This window comes from Melospiza georgiana, chromosome 21 (assembly GCF_028018845.1).
Source record: "Melospiza georgiana isolate bMelGeo1 chromosome 21, bMelGeo1.pri, whole genome shotgun sequence".
NCBI classification, from domain to species: Eukaryota; Metazoa; Chordata; class Aves; order Passeriformes; family Passerellidae; genus Melospiza; species Melospiza georgiana.
Window position 1 is genome coordinate 5,978,190 of NC_080450.1, and position 20,037 is coordinate 5,998,226.

General features: G+C 46.5%; 1 protein-coding gene across 1 annotated transcript in view; it reads right to left on the reverse strand.

Annotated features, from left to right (window-relative positions):
- DNAH9 (dynein axonemal heavy chain 9) overlaps nt 1-20,037 on the reverse strand; it is a 144,840-nt gene that overhangs the window by 41,248 nt on the left and 83,555 nt on the right. The window contains exons 52-56 of the mRNA XM_058038578.1: nt 18,985-19,189; nt 16,858-17,022; nt 14,257-14,397; nt 11,752-11,922; nt 10,684-10,806 (exon numbers count right to left, since the gene is read on the reverse strand). Coding sequence (XP_057894561.1) covers nt 10,684-10,806; nt 11,752-11,922; nt 14,257-14,397; nt 16,858-17,022; nt 18,985-19,189 — 805 coding nt within the window. The remainder of the gene's footprint in view (nt 1-10,683; nt 10,807-11,751; nt 11,923-14,256; nt 14,398-16,857; nt 17,023-18,984; nt 19,190-20,037) is intronic.

The window sequence follows — 20,037 nt, forward strand, 5'->3', positions numbered from 1 at the left end:
TTTTAATAAATCCCCACTTTATGCCTTTAACTCTGCCCAGCCTCTGTTCCAGGGAGCCTCTCCAGGAATCAGCCCCATGCCAAATTCCCAGGGATCCAGAGAATTCCATGGAGACTGTGAGCACGGGAGTGATCCAACAGCTGCTGTTTCCATGTGTGGATTTGCACTAACAAGGAGAAATGTCAGCGACAGAAGGACTTGCTCCAAATTCAGCTCCCTATCCTGATTTCTGTGAAAAACCCAGAAACCAGAGCACCAAACATGAGAAACTGAAGTTCCCAGGAATGATGGCACAAGTTCTGACCCGCCAAGCCCTTGGCCTTGCAGCAGTAAATATATTCAGAGCACCTCTCATGGCTGAGCGGAACACAATGGCGAATGTTGAATTCGGGGAATTCTCAGTGCAACTGCTTATATAAAACATCTTCTCACTGTTGACTTTTGACGTGATTTACTTAAAATATCACTTCAGAACTTTGGCTGCTGCTGCTTCGAGAAGTCTCTTGGCTGATGTTAACAAGGGAGACTCTGAAAAATTGCTTTTTTCTGACTAAATGACAGACATATAATCAGGAATGATGGTCTCCCTCTCTCCCTGAACAACATATTGCAGAATCATGAAGGCTCTAATTGCAAATAAAACCTCTGTATTATATAAATAAACACTAAAATTATCATTAGTCAACAATGTTAATAGCATTTATTAGGAGTGATTGTATGAATGGGAGATGCTTCTATTTAAAAGCCAGAGGAGTGAAAGGTCTCTAGATCAGTAATCTTTCTGTGAATATTAATTGCTTTTCAATACCCCTCTAGTGAATTTTTCCAAGAAACTTAGCCCAGCACTAAAGGATCCCTGTTCCCAGGCAGGAGTGGTACAGGGGCAGCAGATGGGAACAGCACATCAACCTGTGCAGGGTATCTATTTCTGTCCACATAATGAAAAGTACTTTTGTCACTTAAGAGTTGTCATGGAAATTGAGGGAGACAAAAAATATTGGTCAAAATAGAAAATGATCCAAAGGGCTGGAGGACTTGAGCTCTTGTCTTTGCAGCCCACACTGTGATCACCTCTGGTGGCTGGAAACAGCAGGGGCTTGAGTTTATATCTCAAAATGAGACTGTTCCAGCAAAACAGGGCTGTTTACACCATGTCAGGGAGAGGATCCACCATTGCCGCAGACATCTTTTATGAAAAATCCTTTCCTTAGGACTTTTCCTCCTGAGAAGCTGAGAGGCCTCAGAAACAAAATGTAAACAATGGTTATCTGCTGCTGTGGAATGCAACAGGTGCATCTGTGATTGGCCCATGTTGGATGTTTGTAATTAATGGCCAACCACAGTCAGCTGGCTCAGACACAAAGCCTGAGCCACAAACCTTTGTTATCTTTCTTTGCTATTCTATTCTTAGCCAGCCTTCTGATTAAATCCTTTCTTCTATTCTTTTAGTATAGTTTTAATGTAAATATATATCATAAAATAATAAATCAGCCTTCTGAAACATAGAGTCAGATCCTCGCCTCTTCCCTCATCCTGGGACCCCTGTGAACGCCATCACACACCATCTTCTCAGAGAAAATGGTTTTCCATCCAGTCAGTCACAGACAAGTTGCTTTATCACTTCAGCTTCCTCTGGCAGCTCCTAGTCTGAGTGAGAAGCAGCATTTCTGTGGAACTGGAGCCTCAGCAGCTCCCTGGGGTTCACACATCCCCAGATGAGCTCTCCCTGTCCCCCACAGCTGCAGGAAACACAGCAAGGATCAGGCGCTGGCTCCAGGACAGGAATCCTGGATGCCACCACAGACTCCACACACAGCAAGGATCTGAGGGAATGGGGGGATCTTTGTGGGGACAACATCTGGGGGGACAGGGAGGGAACTCAGGGAGGAGAGGAATCACTGAGAATGCAGAGGAACCTATGTAGAAGAGAACAGCTCCCCAGGACTGCTGCCACTGCTGCTGCACACGAGGAATCTCCTGCTGCCAGACACAGCACAACAAGTTCTGGACATTTATTACTTGCTCTGATCACTAAAGGCAACTGTTCTAAGGAAGCCATCTGCTCAAACTGGCCTCAAGTTGAGGTGTTGCTTCGCAAGATGTTTAAAATCTTAAAAAACTCCAAACACATATATTAACACTGTTTTCTTCCCCTCAGTTCCAAAAGGAATTATCCTTTAAAAAAAGAGATTGTTTTGCATTTTAAAATATTTCTATAATAAAAACAGCCATCCTTAGAATCACCTGGATAGACAACAGCTCTGGGGCAAGGCAGGGCAAAATCACCTCATTGCTGAGCCCTGTACTGACACAAAAAGGGTGAAAATAAAACACAGCCAGTAAAGGCAGAGCTGCCAGAACACTCCCAACACCCAGTCTGTAACCACCCCCCAGCAGCCATGGGACTGAGTTATAAAAGACAGAGGGAAATCAAAATAAAGGAATTTGAGGGGTTTTGTAAAATCTATCATTATCATTTGAGGCTTCAGGTTGTATCTGGTTTTTACTTTCAGTTTTTATAATAAATCTTGCTTTTCTTAAAAAAAAAAAAACCAAAAAACTTATGCCTCTGCTTTAAAAAATTATGTTCTGTAGGGAACACACTGAACATCAAACATGTCTCTATAAAAATCACACAACCTGCCAACACTGGGAAGAAATTATATTTAATATTCTCCCAGTTTTAATAATCGGTGAGATGATTAAATCCTGATGATTAGTCACGATTGCACTTGCAGAATTAAGGAGCTGTGGAATTTATGAATTGAGTTACACAGTTTTTAAGCAGAGATCCACAGAGGTCCTTGGTGGGCTTGAGGGGTTTGGAGTGGCTGGTGGGTGAATTTTGTGGTGGGGTTTGGTGACCATGGTGGGATTCAGCAGAAGGTTGGACTCCAGGATCTTGAAGATCTTTTCCAACCTTAACAACTCCACAATTCTGTGATCCCCAAGCACTTTGTAAAGGTCTTACACTGTCCATGGGCACATTTCAGCCAACACTCATAATTCCTTTCTTTCATTTGCTGCAGCTGGCCCAGGAGTCTTTAGGAAAAGCAGCATCCCCACAAACAGCTGGAAAATGACAGCTCCTGGGAGAATGGCAGAGCCAGAGCTGCACCTGGCTTCAATTGATAGATTGGATCACTCAGGAAAAAGACGTACAGGCAGATGAATTGCTCCATTTAAATACTACTGTTAACTAGAGGAATTAATGTAGCAGATGATGGATTATTTACAATCTCTCCCATCCTAGGTTTTGGGTTGTATTATTCATACACTGAAGGTGTTATTTTCTGTTTAGCCGCCCTACCTGAATAATTTAACTAACAAGAAAAATCTCTACCAAGGTGAAAATAAAGATTTGATGGGGTTTGCCAAGCTTCAATCAACTTTCAATCCAAAAATGTTATTTTAACCTTCCTTATTTCTTTCACAAAAGCTGACTGACAAGCTCAAGGCACTGTATGCCCCTGTCTCCCTTCAAACTCCTCCTTGCTGCTTTTACATTGTAATGGGGACAGGAGGTGTGCAGAGCCTCACCCCATCACTGTACAAACCCCCACTTTTTATCTGCAGGGTCCCAGGGCATCACAGCATGTAGGGTGGACACCACAAGCAGTCTGATGAGTGATGGATCAGATCTCAGCATCTTTCCTCAGAAAATTTCCAGTGAAAAATCATAAATTGGGGGACAATGGCTTCAGCTCTCATCTCCTTCCTACCAGTGCCTACTTAGAGCCAGCTCCACTTGATGGGAAAGGTCAGTAACAGAAACGAGACTTAGTCACAATCTTTGTATTCTCATTGCTTACAGCCACCCACCATGTTTTCCTCATTTCGCCTGAGATGTTTCCCAGATGGGTTCATGTTGACATTTTCTCTGCATTTTCTAAAAAGGTTGTTCAAGTGGGCTTGAGAACAGGCCTTGCAAAGTCAGGCTGTTCTCCCAAGCCATGCTTTCCATCTTTCCTCTTCACTCTTGGATGCCTCTCAGCAATCAGGGACACACAGCCAGAAGCAGAAGCCGGGCATGGGTCCCCCAGGGCAGCTGAAGGACGGTACTTGTGGATTTCTGAAAACTTCCCTGGATTTGGTTGTTATAAATCCCAGATGGGCCAACACACAGCAAAACTGAAAGAGAAAATATGTCCCATTTTCTGCAAGAATTCAGCTGGGGCAGCTGCTCCAGGTGTCCCTTGCTGGAAAGCTCTCAAGGTCCACTGCCTGCTGCGAATATTTCCTGCATATTTCTTCTCTTTACTGACATAGGGAGCCAAATGCTTTTTCTCTTCCAGAGGAATCTGTTGGAGATGAGACCTTCCTGGCCTCTCAGTTTTGAGGTCCTCAGGCAGAACTTTTCCCCTTTCTTTAGTCTCTTCTCACAGTTGTGTTTTCAGGTGTCTGAGTGAAGGGCAGAGGGTGGCCCCAGGCTCCTGTTGGGGTACAGGGGTCCACTGATGCTCTGAGCTCACATTGTGGGAACCAAACACAAGCCATGAGAGCCTCCAAAAATGCCATTTAATGTTCCCCAACGCAGGGAAAGCTCTGGTTTTACCCCCAGGGTTCCAGAGGTCACTGCCAGTCAGAGTCAAGCTGAGCACTGGGTCTGCAATCTCCAGAGCTCCTCATGTGAACCACCACAGCCAGGGAAAGGAATCAGGGAGAGGGCTCTGGCTCACACTGAGGAGCTCCAACAGGTCCTTCAGCACTGAATCAGAGAATTGTTTAGATTAAAAAGGACCTCAAATGCCACATCTACATGGCTGCTCCCTCTCCTCCTGTCCCTGTTCCCTGGGAGCAGACCTTCCCCCCCAGCTGTCCTCTCCTGGCAGGACTTGTGCAGAGCCACAAGGGCCCCCCTGAGTCTCCTTTTTCCAGGCTGAGCTCCTTTCCAGCTCCTTCAGCTGCTCCAGCCCCTTCCCCAGCTCTGTTCCCTTCCCTGGACACACTCCAGCCCCTCAATGTCCTTCCTGTCCTGAGCTGTCCCCAGCACTGGAGCTGTCCCCCAGCATAGGGGATGGGCACTGCCCAGGCCCTGCTGCCACAGCCCAGGTGCCACTGGCCCCTTTCCCACCTGGACACACCTGGATTCATGCACAGCCTCTGTCTCCAGCACCCCCAGGGCCTTTCCCAATTTCCCAGCCCCTCTGGTGTGACCCAAGGGCAGATGCAGCCATTACTTCTCTTTCCTCCCATTTAGAGGGTGAAGAGGCTTTTACACTCCAAATGCTCAGCTGACAGCAGGCTTTGTGTCAGGGAGGATTGAGAGGGAAAGACAGAGGCTTAGAGCATCCAGAAAAACTCAATTTCCACTCTGAAATCAAACCGACAAAGTGCGTCCTTAAATATTTGATGCGATCACAATCTGTGCCATATTTCAGATAAGCATCAGATCGTTAGCCAGCAGGTTAGAAAAGAAAAGGGGGAAAAAAAAGGTAAAACCTTCTCAAGTAGCATTTCTCTGAGACATTGGGAATATTTCTCTGAGACTTGATACAGAGGACAGAAGAATGTCCTTAGGAAACTTCTAGATGAGAGCAGATAAATGCCCATTGAAGTGTCACAATCAATGTTTTCTATCAAAGATGCTCCAAAAGGCTGTACATCTGAAGAACTGAGTTAATGGAAGATATTTAATTAAGACTATGATTTTCTTGCATAATAATAATCCTGAATGTAGGAGGGAAGCTGTGAGCTGCGAGCCTTTCCTGTCTGACCAGCCTGATCAAAGGACATTGCATATGCACAGAGAGCACAATGTATGCAGCAGATTGTGCCACAATGAATCTTGGAGAAGAATGAAAAATTTCCTCATCTAAAAAGTGCAAGAAGTGAAAGTTGGAAGAGAGATTTTTTTCTTTTGTCCAAAAAAAAAAAAAATCCAATCCAGTTTTCTTAAATGCAAAAGATATGATTTGGTATTTTATCTCCTAAGCCACATACGCAATCTTATCATCTGCATTCTGCAAAATTATAAATATGGAGTTAATATACGACTTTGTCTAGGGCTGTTCTCCTCCTCAAAAGCTGAATTCAGTATTTAGAGCTCATTATTCAACATCACATCTATTAAACAATGCCCTTTCAGTGGGGTTTTCATATCTACATAATGAAAATTCTTCCTCTTCAGAAAAAGATGAGGGAGATGATTGGGATAAGAAGTAATCCAGGCTGGCCAGGTGTACTCCTGCTGTGCATTAACTCACTGCACTCATCCCGTGGGACACATCTGCATTCAGCACTGAAGAGGCACTGCAGGAAATGTCACAAAGGAAATCAGGCTGGGGAAATGCACATTTCCAGCTCCAGGGAACAGCCAGACATGGGGACAGCCACGTGCACCACAAGGAGCCACAGGGGACCATGGAGGAGCTGGAGCTGGGAGAGCCTGGCATCCTGGGGTTCCAGGGAACAGACTCAGAACAGCCCTCACCTCCTGGTTAGGGCCAAAACCAAAAAGTTTTGGGTTTGAAGACCACAGGGGCACAGCCAGTGGCTCCATCAGCAGTGGGGAAGCTGGAGGAGAGCCCAGCTGGCCCAGGGGATGCTTGGGTGGTCTGTGCCAGGCACACACCCAGGCTCTGCTGCACCCCTGAAACACCCCTGGTGTGGGCAGAAGGTGGGACTGTGCCCTGTGTGAGGCTGTGCCTGAGCCAGGGTCTAAACTCAGCCCTAAACCCACACCTGCAGAGTAAGGCTGGGTCAGACATGGGCTGCAGGAGTTCCTGCTGGGGGTCTCAGGGCCCAGCACAGCAAGCAGAAGGTCCTGGGCCCTCCCTGCTGATCTGCTCCACCAGGAGGTGGCCAGGCACAGCTCAGGGTGAGCCTCACAATTTGCCAGCTCTGTCCTGCCGGCTCAGCCTTGGCTTGGGTGGACTCTCCTGCTCTCAGGAAATGGCTGGGCATGAGCAGGGCAGGACGCTGCTGGTGGCTCTGGTTTGTGAGCTCAGGGGAGTTTCACTGTGTGCTCTCAGGGCAGCAAACAACTGCTGGCTCATCTCACTGCTGAATCTGGGTACAGTCTGTGTGGCAGACATCTTTTATGAAAATTACTTTCCTTAGGATTTTTCCTTCTGAGAAGCTGGGAGGCCTCAAGAACAAAATGTAAACAATGATTATCTGCTGCTGTGGAATGCAACAGGTGCATCTGTGATTGGTCTCATGTGGTTGTTTCTAATTAATGGCCAACCACAGCTCAGCTGGCTTGGACAGCCTTTGTTATTATTCCTTCCTATTTTATTCTTAGCCAGCCTTCTGATGAAATCCTTTCTTCTATTCTTTTAGTATAGTTTTAATATAATATATATCATAAAATAATAAATCAAGCCTTCTGAAACATGGAGTCAGATCCTCATCTCTTCCCTCATCCTAAGACTCCTGTGAATACCATCACAAGTCTGAAAGACCAAGCAAAGACCCAAAAAAGACCCTAAAACCAAATTACATCATTTCACCATCATGCTCAGAGAAGAACCATGACAGGAACTCTCTGACCAAGAACAGCTCAACAGGGCTGCCTGCCTTCACACAGGGTTCAAAGAACCACAGAGCATCAACTCAGAGATGAATTCAGAGAACCCTCACCCTCCAGAGGACAATCTCTGCATGGATTCTGTGTTCATTCAATCACACAATGAGCATTCCCAAGTGGCATTTGCACCTGGCTGTGGCCACAGCAGCACTGTGCTCTAAGGTGCATCCACACATTTCCTGGTGAGGAAAGCACCAGCCAGGCCAGGAGACACGGCCAGCTGTGCATGGACAATGTGCATCCACACATTTCCTTCCTACATGTCTCTTTCTCAGCTGTTCTTATGGCCTGGAAAGGCTCGGGGTGGCCTTGGGCAGCCCGCGCTCCAAAGGACGAAAAGAGTCTTCAGGTTTTTTCTCGGTCTTCAGTGTTTATTAGTTTTTTATCTACAAGATTTTCTCTCGGCCTGACAGAGGTCTGCACAGCACGTCGGCCATGAGCACACTGAGAGCCCTCAGGGCGGTCACTTATCTTTATACCCAAAACTACGTATAAGATATTTACCTATTTTCCCCAATACATTTCACCCTTATTGACCAGTGCACTTTTAGTAAGAACCAATCCCAAAGTGCCACCACCACCACAGAAGATGGAGGCCAAGAAGAAGAAGAAGAAGAAGGACAGGACACGCCCCAATTCCTCCATCTTACTTCTTTAGACCTCCCTGTACTGAAATTCTAAAACCTGTGTTTCACACTCTAATTAACTTATCCCTTCACCATTTACCCCAGTGAAATCCTCCCATCCTCATACAGGTGTTGTCTCCTGTGCAGGATCAAATTCCAGCCACCAGACACTTCTGGCAACATTCCAGGACCTCCAAGCCCTCCAAGGGTGGTCTCGGTCACTCTGCACATCAGGACTGAGGTGCTGAGATCCCACACCTAGTGAGGATACCACCAGTCAAGCCAGGAGACATGGCCAGCTGTATATGGACACAGAGAAGGCTTTCAGAAGTACCAACAGAAATAAAAACTTTCAAGGCAGACTCTGGGAACACAGAGGGGGAGAGCAGAACAACAGGCTGCAATAAAGGAAATTGAAAAGAGACAGAAAACCTCATTATAGGAACAAAAGAACACTTTTGCCTTCTCCAGGGATCGCTGCTAAGCCCCTGCAAATGAGAGGCCTTAGGACTGAAATGACCAACTCCACTGAGCACCAAAGGCAGGGGCTCAGCAAAGGCACTGCTTTAATTAAATGACAGAACTCTGTGCCCTTCCTGCTCTGAGCTAATGCTCAGTAACCCAGAGGCAGGGCTGGCACCGAGGCAATGACTGTGCCCTTTCTAACACCTCCCCTGCTCCAGAGCCAGGCAAAGCTCCTCCACAGGTGCCATTGCCTCCCACACATCTCACTGATGAACAGAACCAAGCCCAGAGCAGCTCTCCTCAGCCTTTAGCTTGAATTCAATTCCTGTTTCAGCTTTTAAGAAGCACCAAAGAGCCTGAAATGTGCCTGTTTTCCCAGGTCTCTCAGCAGATATAATTAAAGCTATTCCCTTTCCCTACAAACCACCTCCTTCTGGCCAGGATTTCTTCATCCAGGGGTGAATACCAAACTTCCCTGGCACACAGTTACAGCAAAAGGCTCTGTGAAACTTTGTGCTGAACTTGAAAGAAGCTGGAAAACTAAATCATAAATGAGTGCTTCCTAAATGAGATGCTCCAGCACCACGAGCTGCAAACAGCCAAGCAACTGCAAAGGATTATTGGCCTCTATATATTATTAATCAAGCCCCAACAATAAATAATAAGTCAAGTCACACAAGGCCAGTTGCATGCCCAGAGCCCTCAACATTTAATGAGGTTTCCTTGGAAGTTAATGTGCCCAAAGTGGGAGGCTCAGAATGGGCCACAAATATCAATATTGATTTCTTCTGGCACTATCTTGGCCAGAACCCCCTGGCAAAAGGAGTCCTCTGGGCTGGAGCATTTGCAATGTTTCTGTGAAAAATCAGCAGAATGCTAAATTTCACTTTGAATTTGAAATATAAATCTGAAGAGTACTTTGTTCAAGCTTTGTTGAAGAAACAATTTATTATAGTATTTAATCTTCTTGATATAAGAAAAGGAGATTTTAGCCTGCTAATAAACTGTGTAGAATCCATGACTAATTAACCTAATTATAGCAGTCTGTGACAAAATATGATTTTACTAAACCCATGCCTCAAGTAACTAGAATTGCCAAAACCTCAGAGGTTAATAAACCAACAGACATCAACACAAACACTAATAAAAGTTGACACCATATTATTTATAGCAAAATCAATAGTACAGTCATCACAAAAGGCAATCTGAAGGGTATTTGGTATCTGATAATGCAAAATTCACAAAAATCAGAAAGTCCTGAAATTCATAAAATTAGTGCAGATTACTGGGCAGTGACTCTTGTGCAGTTCCTGGGGCCATCAGATGAAGGCTGAGAGCACCTGAGGTGTGCAGCACACCTGGAAACCTTCCCATGCACAGCAGTGTGGTGTTTGTGAGGTCCCCAGGATGAGGTGAAAGATGAGAATCTCACTTCAAGTTCACAAAAGGCTGATTTATATTACATTACATTATATTGTATTACATTATATTATATTACATTATATTATACCTATACTAAAGATCAATCTATACTCAAAATCAGTGTTGGACCTGCAGAACTCTCCAAGTCTGTGGCCTTTTTGTGCTGCCCCTCAAAGGCAGACGTGTTCAACAAATGCCACAAGGACCCTTGTCACCATGATATTTTCTGAAAAATCCCTTCACCAGGATTTCTTCTCCTGGCAAGATGAGAAGCCTCAGCTTCACCATGTTTTGCTGTTCTGGAATGTGGCCTGGAGATTGTTTAGCCAAACATGTGAATTGTTTTTAATTAATGACCAATCACAGCCAGCTGTGTCAGACTGAGGAGTCAGTCACAACCTTTCACTGTCATTCTTGCTAAGCCTTCTGATGTATCCTTTCTCTTTCTTTAGTATAGTAATATATGATATGATATGATATGATATGATATGATATGATATGATGTATAATATATCAGCCTTCTGAGAACATGGAGTCAAATTCTAATCTCTCACCTCATCCTGGAGACCTCACAACACCACAGACCCTCTGGAGGGTTTTAGAGGAGATAAAGGGAGCTGATTTCTATGGATCAGGTACCTTGATTCCTCCCCAGGCATGGTCAGACAGGAACTCCACAGGGCTTGTGACTCCAGGCTGTGCTGGGTATCTGAGCAGGAAATCCAGTTCTGCTGGGTCGATTTCTTTATTCATCAGAAGTATCTGTAATTCCAAACAAACAAGATATCCTAGAGCAGCAGATTAATTATTCAGTTAACATGCTTGAAAAATGTGTGGCTGAAATGTAGAGTGCCCTGTGCTGGAGAGGTGTCATGGACACATCCTGTAGGTGCTCTGGGTGTCCCAAAAGAGGACCAGGAATGAGTGTGGAGATTGGCAAGAAGAAAAAAGTTGGGAAAACCACGTGGTAAAGGCTGAGTTCCATATGGGTGGAGAGCACCCCGAGGACAAGGTCCTGGCAGCAGAGCCAGATTGGACCAAAAAATAAAAATTATACAAACACTGTGGACATGGGACAGCAGCTCTGTAGCACGCACTTCTTTAGGTTCAGTGCAAGAGCCCTTCCAGGCCAGTTTGCTTTGCCATTTTCTGTAGGTCCTGCAAGCAGGAATTTCTCAAATAACCTTTGTCAGCATAATTCAAACCCAGCACAGAATCCATGCCTGTTATTGGCAGGAAAAAATCCTGTGAGGAGCAGCTGAGGGAGCTGGGAAGGGGCTCAGCCTGGAGAAAAGGGGGATCAGGGGGAAATTGTGGCTCTGCACAAGTCCCTGTCAGGAGGGGACAGCCCCAGGCTGGGCTCTGCTCCAGGGAACAGGGACAGGAGCAGAGGGAACGGCCTCAGGCTGGGCCAGGGCAGCTCAGGGTGGGCACAGCAGGAATTTCCCCTTGGAAAGGGAGCTCAGGAATTGGAAAATGCCCAGGGAGGGTTGGAGTGCCCATCCCTGGAGGTGCCAAGGAATTCCTGGAGGTGGCACTGAGAGCTCTGGGCTGGGGACAAGGTGGGGATCAGGCTGGACTCAGTGGTCTAGGAGGGCTTTCCCAGCCTGAATGATTTCGTGATTCCCAGAGAGGCAGAGAAGACAATCAAGCCCCTGCATGGGCTGCTCTGGCAGTGAAGCCTGGCACACAGGGTGCTGCTGGTACCTGGAAGGTGAGCTGGGCACTGAAGGTCAGTTTGTCCCTCTCGAAGAGCCCCCGGGCCGTGTACTGGAACACGGAGAAGGTGATGCTGTCTGTGAGGCTCAGCACCCGCCCTGCCAGGCTCTCAGCAGGAGCTGCCCTCTCCATGGCCTTCTGGAACACTCCCTGGAACGCCTGGGAGGGAGACACAGCAGGAAGGGGCAGTGAGAGATGCACTTTGCACACCCCTGGGGTGTCACAGTGATGCCAGCTCAGGTCCTGCCTCGCAGGGAACACACAGAGACCAAGCAGCCCCTGGCTCTGCCTGGCAGAGGTGACACCACCTGGCAGTGGTGACATGCCCTGGGACCCCAACAGGGCACAGGGAGCTGCCACACAAGGGTACAGGAGATGTTTCTGTGCCCAGTGTGCTCCCGTTGGGATGGCACAGCCACGTCCTCTGCAAACAGAGCCAGTGGAGAGTGGAGCTCCCAGGAAAGAGGGGAAAAACTCCATGGGGAAAACTCCAACACAAACCCACCCAGTGCCACCCCTGCCATGGCAGGGACACCTCCCACTGTCCCAGCTGCTCCAAGCCCTGTCCAGCCTGGCCTCAAACACTTCCAGGGATCCAGGGTCAGGGATCCACAGCTGCTCTGAGAATTCCACCCCAGCCCCTGCCCACCCTGCCAAGGAGCAATTCCTAATATCCAATATCTCATCCATCCCTGCCCTCTGGCAGTGGGAGCCACTCCCTGTGCCCTGTCCCTCCATCCCTTGTCCCCAGTCCCTCTGCAGCTCTCTTGGAGAGCATTGTAAGGGGCTCTGAGCTCTCCATGGAGGGGCTCCTGGATCATATCCATTGCCTCTTCTGGACCTGCTCAATCATGCCCACACCTTTCCTGTGCTGAAGACCCCTGAGCTGGACACTACTCCAGGAGGGGTCTTAGCAGAGTGGGGCAGAGGAGGAAAGCACATCTCCCACTGCACAAATATTTCAACTCAGAGAAGAGCAATTCCTCAAAAAAAAAAAAAAAAATTTAAATTTAAACGGTAAAAATAAAAATAAATTTTGTTTTAAGTCCCATGACTGTTTTACTGTCTGGATCCAGCAAAGGACTGGCTGAGGAGGGCAGGGAGCAGTGAGCTGAAGGAGTCATTGAAGTACCCTCAAGGGTGGGTGTCTGCATTGAGAATAACCCTCTTATATAAGAGGTTAAGGATTATTGCAACAACATTTCTGATCTAAATGAGAAAAGACAAACAAGTTTCAGAGTTGTCCAAATTAAAAGCACTGGGAAATTATCAAATACAGCTGGAAAAAGAAAATTAACAAGAACATAAACCCCGAGCTCTGCTTAGAAATGCAAAGGCTCCATGTGCTGAGCCCAGCTAAAGGAAATAACCAGGCCAATACACAGTGATGGCACCAACTGGACAAGGCATGACCATGCTGGCAGCCTGATTTTTAGGGTTCTACAAAGGAAAAATGGTGCCTCGACAAATTAAAGTAACACTGATACTGAATGCATTATTAAATAATTGCAGAATGCATTTTCCTGCTTAACGTTTCTTTAAATTGTGTTAAAACATGCTGCAGAGCAGCACATAAATCTTTGTGTTCTAATTTATAATGGGCTCCCAGCTGTGTGGCAAGTATTCTAAAATCATCCCTGTGCATCTTTACACAACGTTTTATGATCTGCCATCAAAATTTATTAGATAAAAACATTTCCCCCAATAATTTTCCATGTATATATACACGCTGCTAATGTTCACTGGAAAACATAAAACAAACTAACTGCAGGAGACACAGATTAAAGGTGAAACCTCAGGAACCCCCGGATCTATTATGTATGTGAGAGGGATGAATCTTTCAAGAGGCACAAAAGATATTCTGTACATTTTTTCTGATAAAATTACTTCAACAAACGAGTTGTAGCTATCAAAAAGAAAAGCCTCTTTGTGGATGAGGCTCAACATTCTGTAGTGTCTCCTCAATTCCTTTTTCCAGGTCACTTGTCAAGGTAAGAAATCACTTGCAAGAAGCTGCAGACCAGGATGCTCATTTAACCCTCCATCCCCCAAAATACCTTTCTTATAGGACAAAAAGTTTTCTATTTCATAGAACATTAAAGGTGCAACTTCTTCTAGGCAGAGTTTGGAGCAACCTGGGATGGTGGAAGGCGTGGAACAAGAAGGGGTGGAACATGATGGGCTTTAAACCCTTTCCAACCCCATACTTGTGTGATTTGTGACTCTGTGACTGCAATTCTGATTTTATGGACTCCAGAAGCACAGGGCAGGTACCTTTAGGGAGAACTGAATTGTGATTTTATGGACCCCAGAAGCAGAGGGCAGGTACCTTCAGGGAGAACTGAATTGTGATTTTATGGACCCCAGAAGCAGAGGGCAGGTACCTTCAGGGAGAACTGAATTCTGATTTTATGGACCCCACAAGCACAGGGCAGGTACCTTCAGGGAGAACTGAGTTGTGATTTTAGGGACCCCAGAAGCAGAGGAAGGTACCTTCAGGGAGAACTGGTACATGGGGTGGACGTTGTGCAGCTCGTTCATGGTGAAGTAGAGCACGGCGGCGCGGCAGGCCGCGGGCCTGTACTGCTCCCTGGCCTCGTTAATCCTGCCTTCTGTCACCTTGAACTCCTGCACCTGCAAGGAAACAGCACAAATCCTGTCACAGCACCCCTGGGCAGTGCCCACAGCCCTGACACATTTGTGTTTCTGTCTTTGGCCACGGAGCTGCTGCCACAAGTGTGCCAGGGCTGTGGCAGCAGCTCCGTGGCCAAAGACAGAAACACAACCTTCCCAGGCATCGTCCTGGGTAAAGGCTGTGAAAAAATCAGAGAAAAGAATGAGAAACAATTCCTATCTTAACTTACTGCACCTGATATTGTGCACATGTGGAATGTGTTATGAAAATTTGTTTACCAAAGGGTGGTTTCTTAATTAACCAATGGTAATGGTGTTTTAACTACCGGACCAATCAATTCTGCCTGTATTGAACTAAGGTATAAAAAGGAGCAATGGGTTTCTTAATGAAGATTATTAATCATTCTTCTGTAATATACAGAGTCTATACTAATTATTACCCATCTGGGGGCCCGTTGCAATGATAAAGACTGGCCACAAAGCCATCAGAGCAAGCCACAAGTGACCACCATGGGACCAGGCTGGAGCTGCCCTCCCCAGCATCCTCTCCCTCTGGAACCTTCCATTTAACTGCATTTTCCACCCAGTTGCCCCATGCCCCAGTTTTCCTGACTTCTCCCTCCGTTCCCTGCTCTTTGCTGACTGGAATTCAATTTCTCATCCATGAGTTTCTGGTGCTAATTGCCCCGCTCCTGTGCAGGCCATTAACAACCCTGGGCTGAGCAGCCCCAGTGCTGCTCCAGGCAGCTTCCTCAGGGCTGAGAGCTGCTCATTTAGAGCAGCTCTTTGCTGCCTTTCCTCAGCAGCATCAAACCCCCCTGGGCAGGTCTCTGCAGCTGCTCTGAGGGGCTTGTGAAAACCTTCTTGGCAGAACCATCACCTCACTCCTGTTTGTTCTTTCATTCCACCTCAGCAGCAAGAAGTGCCATCGCTGAGACTGCTGGGGTTTATTTTAGTCCCTGGCTGAGGACAGACAGGTCTAACACCATGGTCAGGCGCTGCTGGGACAGTGCTGACCCAGCCAGCCCAGCAAACCATGCAATGAGATCACAGAATCCCAGAAGGGACCCCTAAGCTCTTCTCATTCCACTCAGGGACACCTTCCACCATCCCAGGCTGCCCCCAGCCTTGTCCAACCTGCCCTTGGACACTTTCAGGGATGGGGAAGCCACAGCTGCTCTGGGCAACCTGTGCCAGGGCCTGCCCACCCTCACAGCTAAGAATTTTTTCTAAATCTGCCTATTTTCAGCTTGAAGCCCTTCCCCTTGTCCTACCACTGCAAGAAGTCCCTCTCCAGCCCTTCCTAGGCTCCCTGTGGCACAACAAGCCAGCAGGCACCCCAAGGAAGCACAGGATGAGCCTCAATCTGCTGTGGGGTCTGTGGGATGTTTGCACATCCCCATGAGCAGGGCTGGGCTCAGGAACAGTTCTGCCAAACCCAGAGCCAGAGTTGGGCCAGACAGATGCTCTTCATCTGCAGAGCAGGGAGAACTTCCAAAGCAAGGAAAATGTTGGCTGCACACCTTTCTTTGGGTAGGCAGACCAAAAGGAGAGTGAGGCTTGACTTGAACCTCTAGCAGGGCTCTTCCACAGCATTCCAGGTGGGCACAAACCCATAAAATCCAGGTGCAAACTCTAAAATCCATGACTTGTTGGCACTGCTGGCAGTGAACAGCTGTACAGCACAGCTGGTTTGGAGGGTGAAGCACTTCCAAAACACCAACTTCAAGGGGGAGATGCCAAACTTTCCACATCAAAAAATCCCTTCAACACCTCTTCTGGGGCTTCAAGAAACCCCTCCCCAGGGAGCTGAATGCTCCTGATTGTTGCAGTATATTATTCCAATACCTGATGCACCATGAAGGGAAAATAATTCTGTTTTTTAATGGAGGGAGGATCACTCAATATCTTGGTCACTGGGACAGTCCTGGCATGGGAACCACACTTTCCAAGTTCCCTCAATGGCAAGGAAAAACCTCTGGGCATTTACCTAAGCCCCTGCAGCCAGCAAGGGCAGCTGGCAGTGCTCACACAAATGCTGATTTACACTCTGAGGAATAAAAGGGTATGAAATACCTGAGTTCTTTCAGATTTACTCGAGATCACAGACTCCAGTCCCTGGTCAGTACTAAAACCCAGCCTAAGAGGCAGTGTGATGTACCCAGGATTATGCTGGAACAGCTTAAAGCTGCCTTGATACAGTGTGTAAATTTTATTGTCTTCGCATCAGGCACCAATGTTTTTTCTTGGTCTTAAATAGGTCATTTAACACAAAAAAAAAGCTCCAAAGAACTAAACAGCCTGGAGCTCTTCAGAATGAAGAGCATTTGCCATTTATACCAATTTCTACTCCCCGCTCAGCAGACAGAGCAGAATGGGCAGAGCAGAGGTTACATTCCACCCAGAAATCCTTAAAGGAGCACAGACATGCTTTTCTCCAGGCTATCAGTGTCTTTGTACCTTCTCCACAATCTCTGCAGCTGTCCTCTTAGTGCTCTCCAGGTTCTCCACCAACGCTGTGTCTCCCAGGAAATTTCCAGATGCTGATGACAGCCGAGAGAGCAAATTGTCCTCCAACGTTTTCAAGGTGATCTTGAATTCGTTCTGTTGCTTTGTGAGATCTGACTGCAAATAATAAATCCAGGAAGCTTTAGCCATAAAGGATGTGGTAAATTAAGGATCAATCAGCTTCACATGGGAACAGGCTTCCCACTGACAATTGCCATGGCCCAGCAGTGCTGATTCCTGCTCTCCTGGGAGTGGACAGAGCTCTGGGGTCTGGGATCAATCCTTATCCAACAAGCACAGAAAGCACCTGGAACAGCACAGAAAGCACCTGGAACTGCACAGAAAGCACCAGGAGAACTGATACGGGTTTCTAGAAATGTTGGAAAACACTGGAAATGAATCAGGAATAAAAGACCTTTATCCCCATCTCAAAACTCATATCCTGTGTCTTTGTAACTCATTTCTTGGGGTCAAGCCAGCCTGGAGAGCCCCAGCTGCTCCTCACCCCTCCTGCTGAACCTCTGCCCTCACCACTCCAGCCCACAGCAGTCCCACCAGACATGGGGAACACAGGGTTAAAACCTGGTGGCAAAACCAGCAGTGAAATCCTTTGGGTACCAATGTAAGTACAGGGAAATCTCAGGCTCACAACTGACAGCGTCTCCTGTCCTGCTCCCATTTCTATCCTGCCCTCAGGGTCCCACTGCCACCAGTGGCTTACTGGGCTAAAACTGAGAAGAAGAGGCAGTTCCAACCCAGGCCAGGCAGAAAATGAGTGGGCACATGCAGTAAATTTATTCCCACTCTCAGAAAATATTTAGGATTATTCATATTTGTTACACTGTTAAAGCTGTCGTCAGAAGGGAGGATTTTCTTTATAAAATTGCCTTGAAATTAAAGCCGTACTTGTTAAGAGAGAGAGAGAAAATATTTTGGCCTGTTACAAAGTGGGAGGAAGAACCAGAAGAGAAAAATATCATTTCCAGCCTCACAATATTTACAGAGAGGATCCTTTGCCACAAATGCTGAAAATTAAGCGAGATTAATCCTGCTTCCAAAATTAAATCTGTGAAGTCCAGAAAAAACCTGAGGCAATGAGAAACTCAGCTTTCAGTCACCAGAGGAGGAGGAAAATAGAAAGAATTTTTTGGAGACAAACCTTGAAAATCAAGTACAAGCGTTCTCAAAATACCAAGAAAAGAGAAGGGTGAAGGGGGAAAAAACCCCTCAATGTCTGTCATACAAGGGAAATCTGATTTTGTGAGGAGCTCAGTAACGTCTGCAAGCTGGCATATGAAATGTTGTTTGTTAAAAACAAAAATTAAAAAATACCAATAATATGAATAAAAATAAAAAAATAATTATGATAATGATGATTGTAACACTTGCTCCCAGTGTAAATTCCCAGGTGCTGACCTTCAGCTCCTCCAGGTCAGGTCTCTCAGTGTAGACCAATAACAATAACAACAACAATACTAATAACAATATCAATAATTAAAATAATTATAAGTGTAATAATGATGCTGATGATGATTTCTACATGCTCCCAGAGACAATTCCCAAGTGCTAAACTTCAGCTCCTCCAGGTCAGATCTCTCAGTGTAGAAAAACAACAACAATATTAACAACAATATTGATAACAATATCCATAATAATCATTATAATTATAATTATTATTCTAAGTGTAATAATGATGCTGCTGATGATTTGTGCTTGCTCCCAGAGACAATTCCCAGATGCTGACCTTCAGCTCCTCCAGGTCAAGTCTCTCTGTTATTGGTGTAGACCAATAACAACTATATTAAGAACAATATCAATAACAAAATTAACAATAATTATATTAAACTCTAAGTGCAATAATGCTGCTGATGATTTCTACTTGCTCCCAGAGACAATTCCTGAGTGCTGACCTTCAGGTCCTCCAGGTCAGGCCTCTCAGTGTAGACCAACAACAACAATACTAATAACAATATCAATAACAATATCAATAATTAAAATAATTATAATTAAATTCTAAGTGTAATAACGATGCTTCTGATGATTTCTACACGCTCCCAGAGACAATTCCCAGGAGCTCACCTTCAGCTCCTCCAGGTCAGGTCTCTCCAGGCGCACCACGGCCGCCAGCAGCTGCTCCTCGAGGCCGTCGCGGGTGACAGAGAAGTTGATGAGGGTGCACTGGGCCTGCAGCTCGGGCTGGAAGTGGGGGTTGGCCAGCTTGGTGTGCAGGATCAGACGGAAGGCAGGGTGCAAGGCACACTCCTTGTCCCCAATCTTAATGTACCTGGGGTTTCAGCAGAAGGAGCATCAGCCAGGAGCTGTCACCACAGCACACGCGGTGGTCTCAGTCAGTGGCGGCACCAAATACTTGGCATTCCTCACAGAAATCATGATTTAATTCATTTTAATCAATTCTGATTTAAGGTGAAAACCCCAGAGAGCCTCTCCTCAATTTTGGATCCTGTTTAAGGAAGCTCAGATTTTCCAGCAGTGGCACAACCAGTCCAACCAACCATGAACTCTCCTGGCTTTGGGCAGAGGCTGAATTCTCCCAAAAACAGGGAGGAAAAGCCTCTCAGCCTCGAGCTTTTCACTGGTCACAGCAAAAATTACCCAGAGTGTTGGCTCTGAGCAGGCCAGCTCTGCAGCTACACTGAGCTTGACAAGTGGAGGGTGATGGCTGCCATTCCCAGGAGGTGCCATCAGCCAGGAAAACCCAGCACCCTCCTGCTCTGCCCTGCTGACATGCAGTCTACAGCTCACAGGGACCCCAGGAAATTCCAACATTCTCTGAACCCAAGTTTTACCCAGCCCAGAAATCCAACCATGTCCTGGGCTGTATCCAAAGGGGTGTGGGCAGCAGGGCCAGGAGAGGATTCTGGAGAGGCCTGGAAACACAAAACCCTTGGATTTCCTTTGTGGTTTATGACTTATTTTCCCTTTGTTAACAAACAAACACATGATTTCACTGGGAGACTTGAGAGCAGAGATGCACAAAAGGGGATGCCTGAATGTTCCACTGGAGGGGGGCTCAGATTTGCCACCCTCCCTGCTGCATCCCCCTCTCAACATCCTCCAAACATTTCAATCCTGCCCTGGGACCAATCCTGCCCCTCCATCCTCCATCCTGCA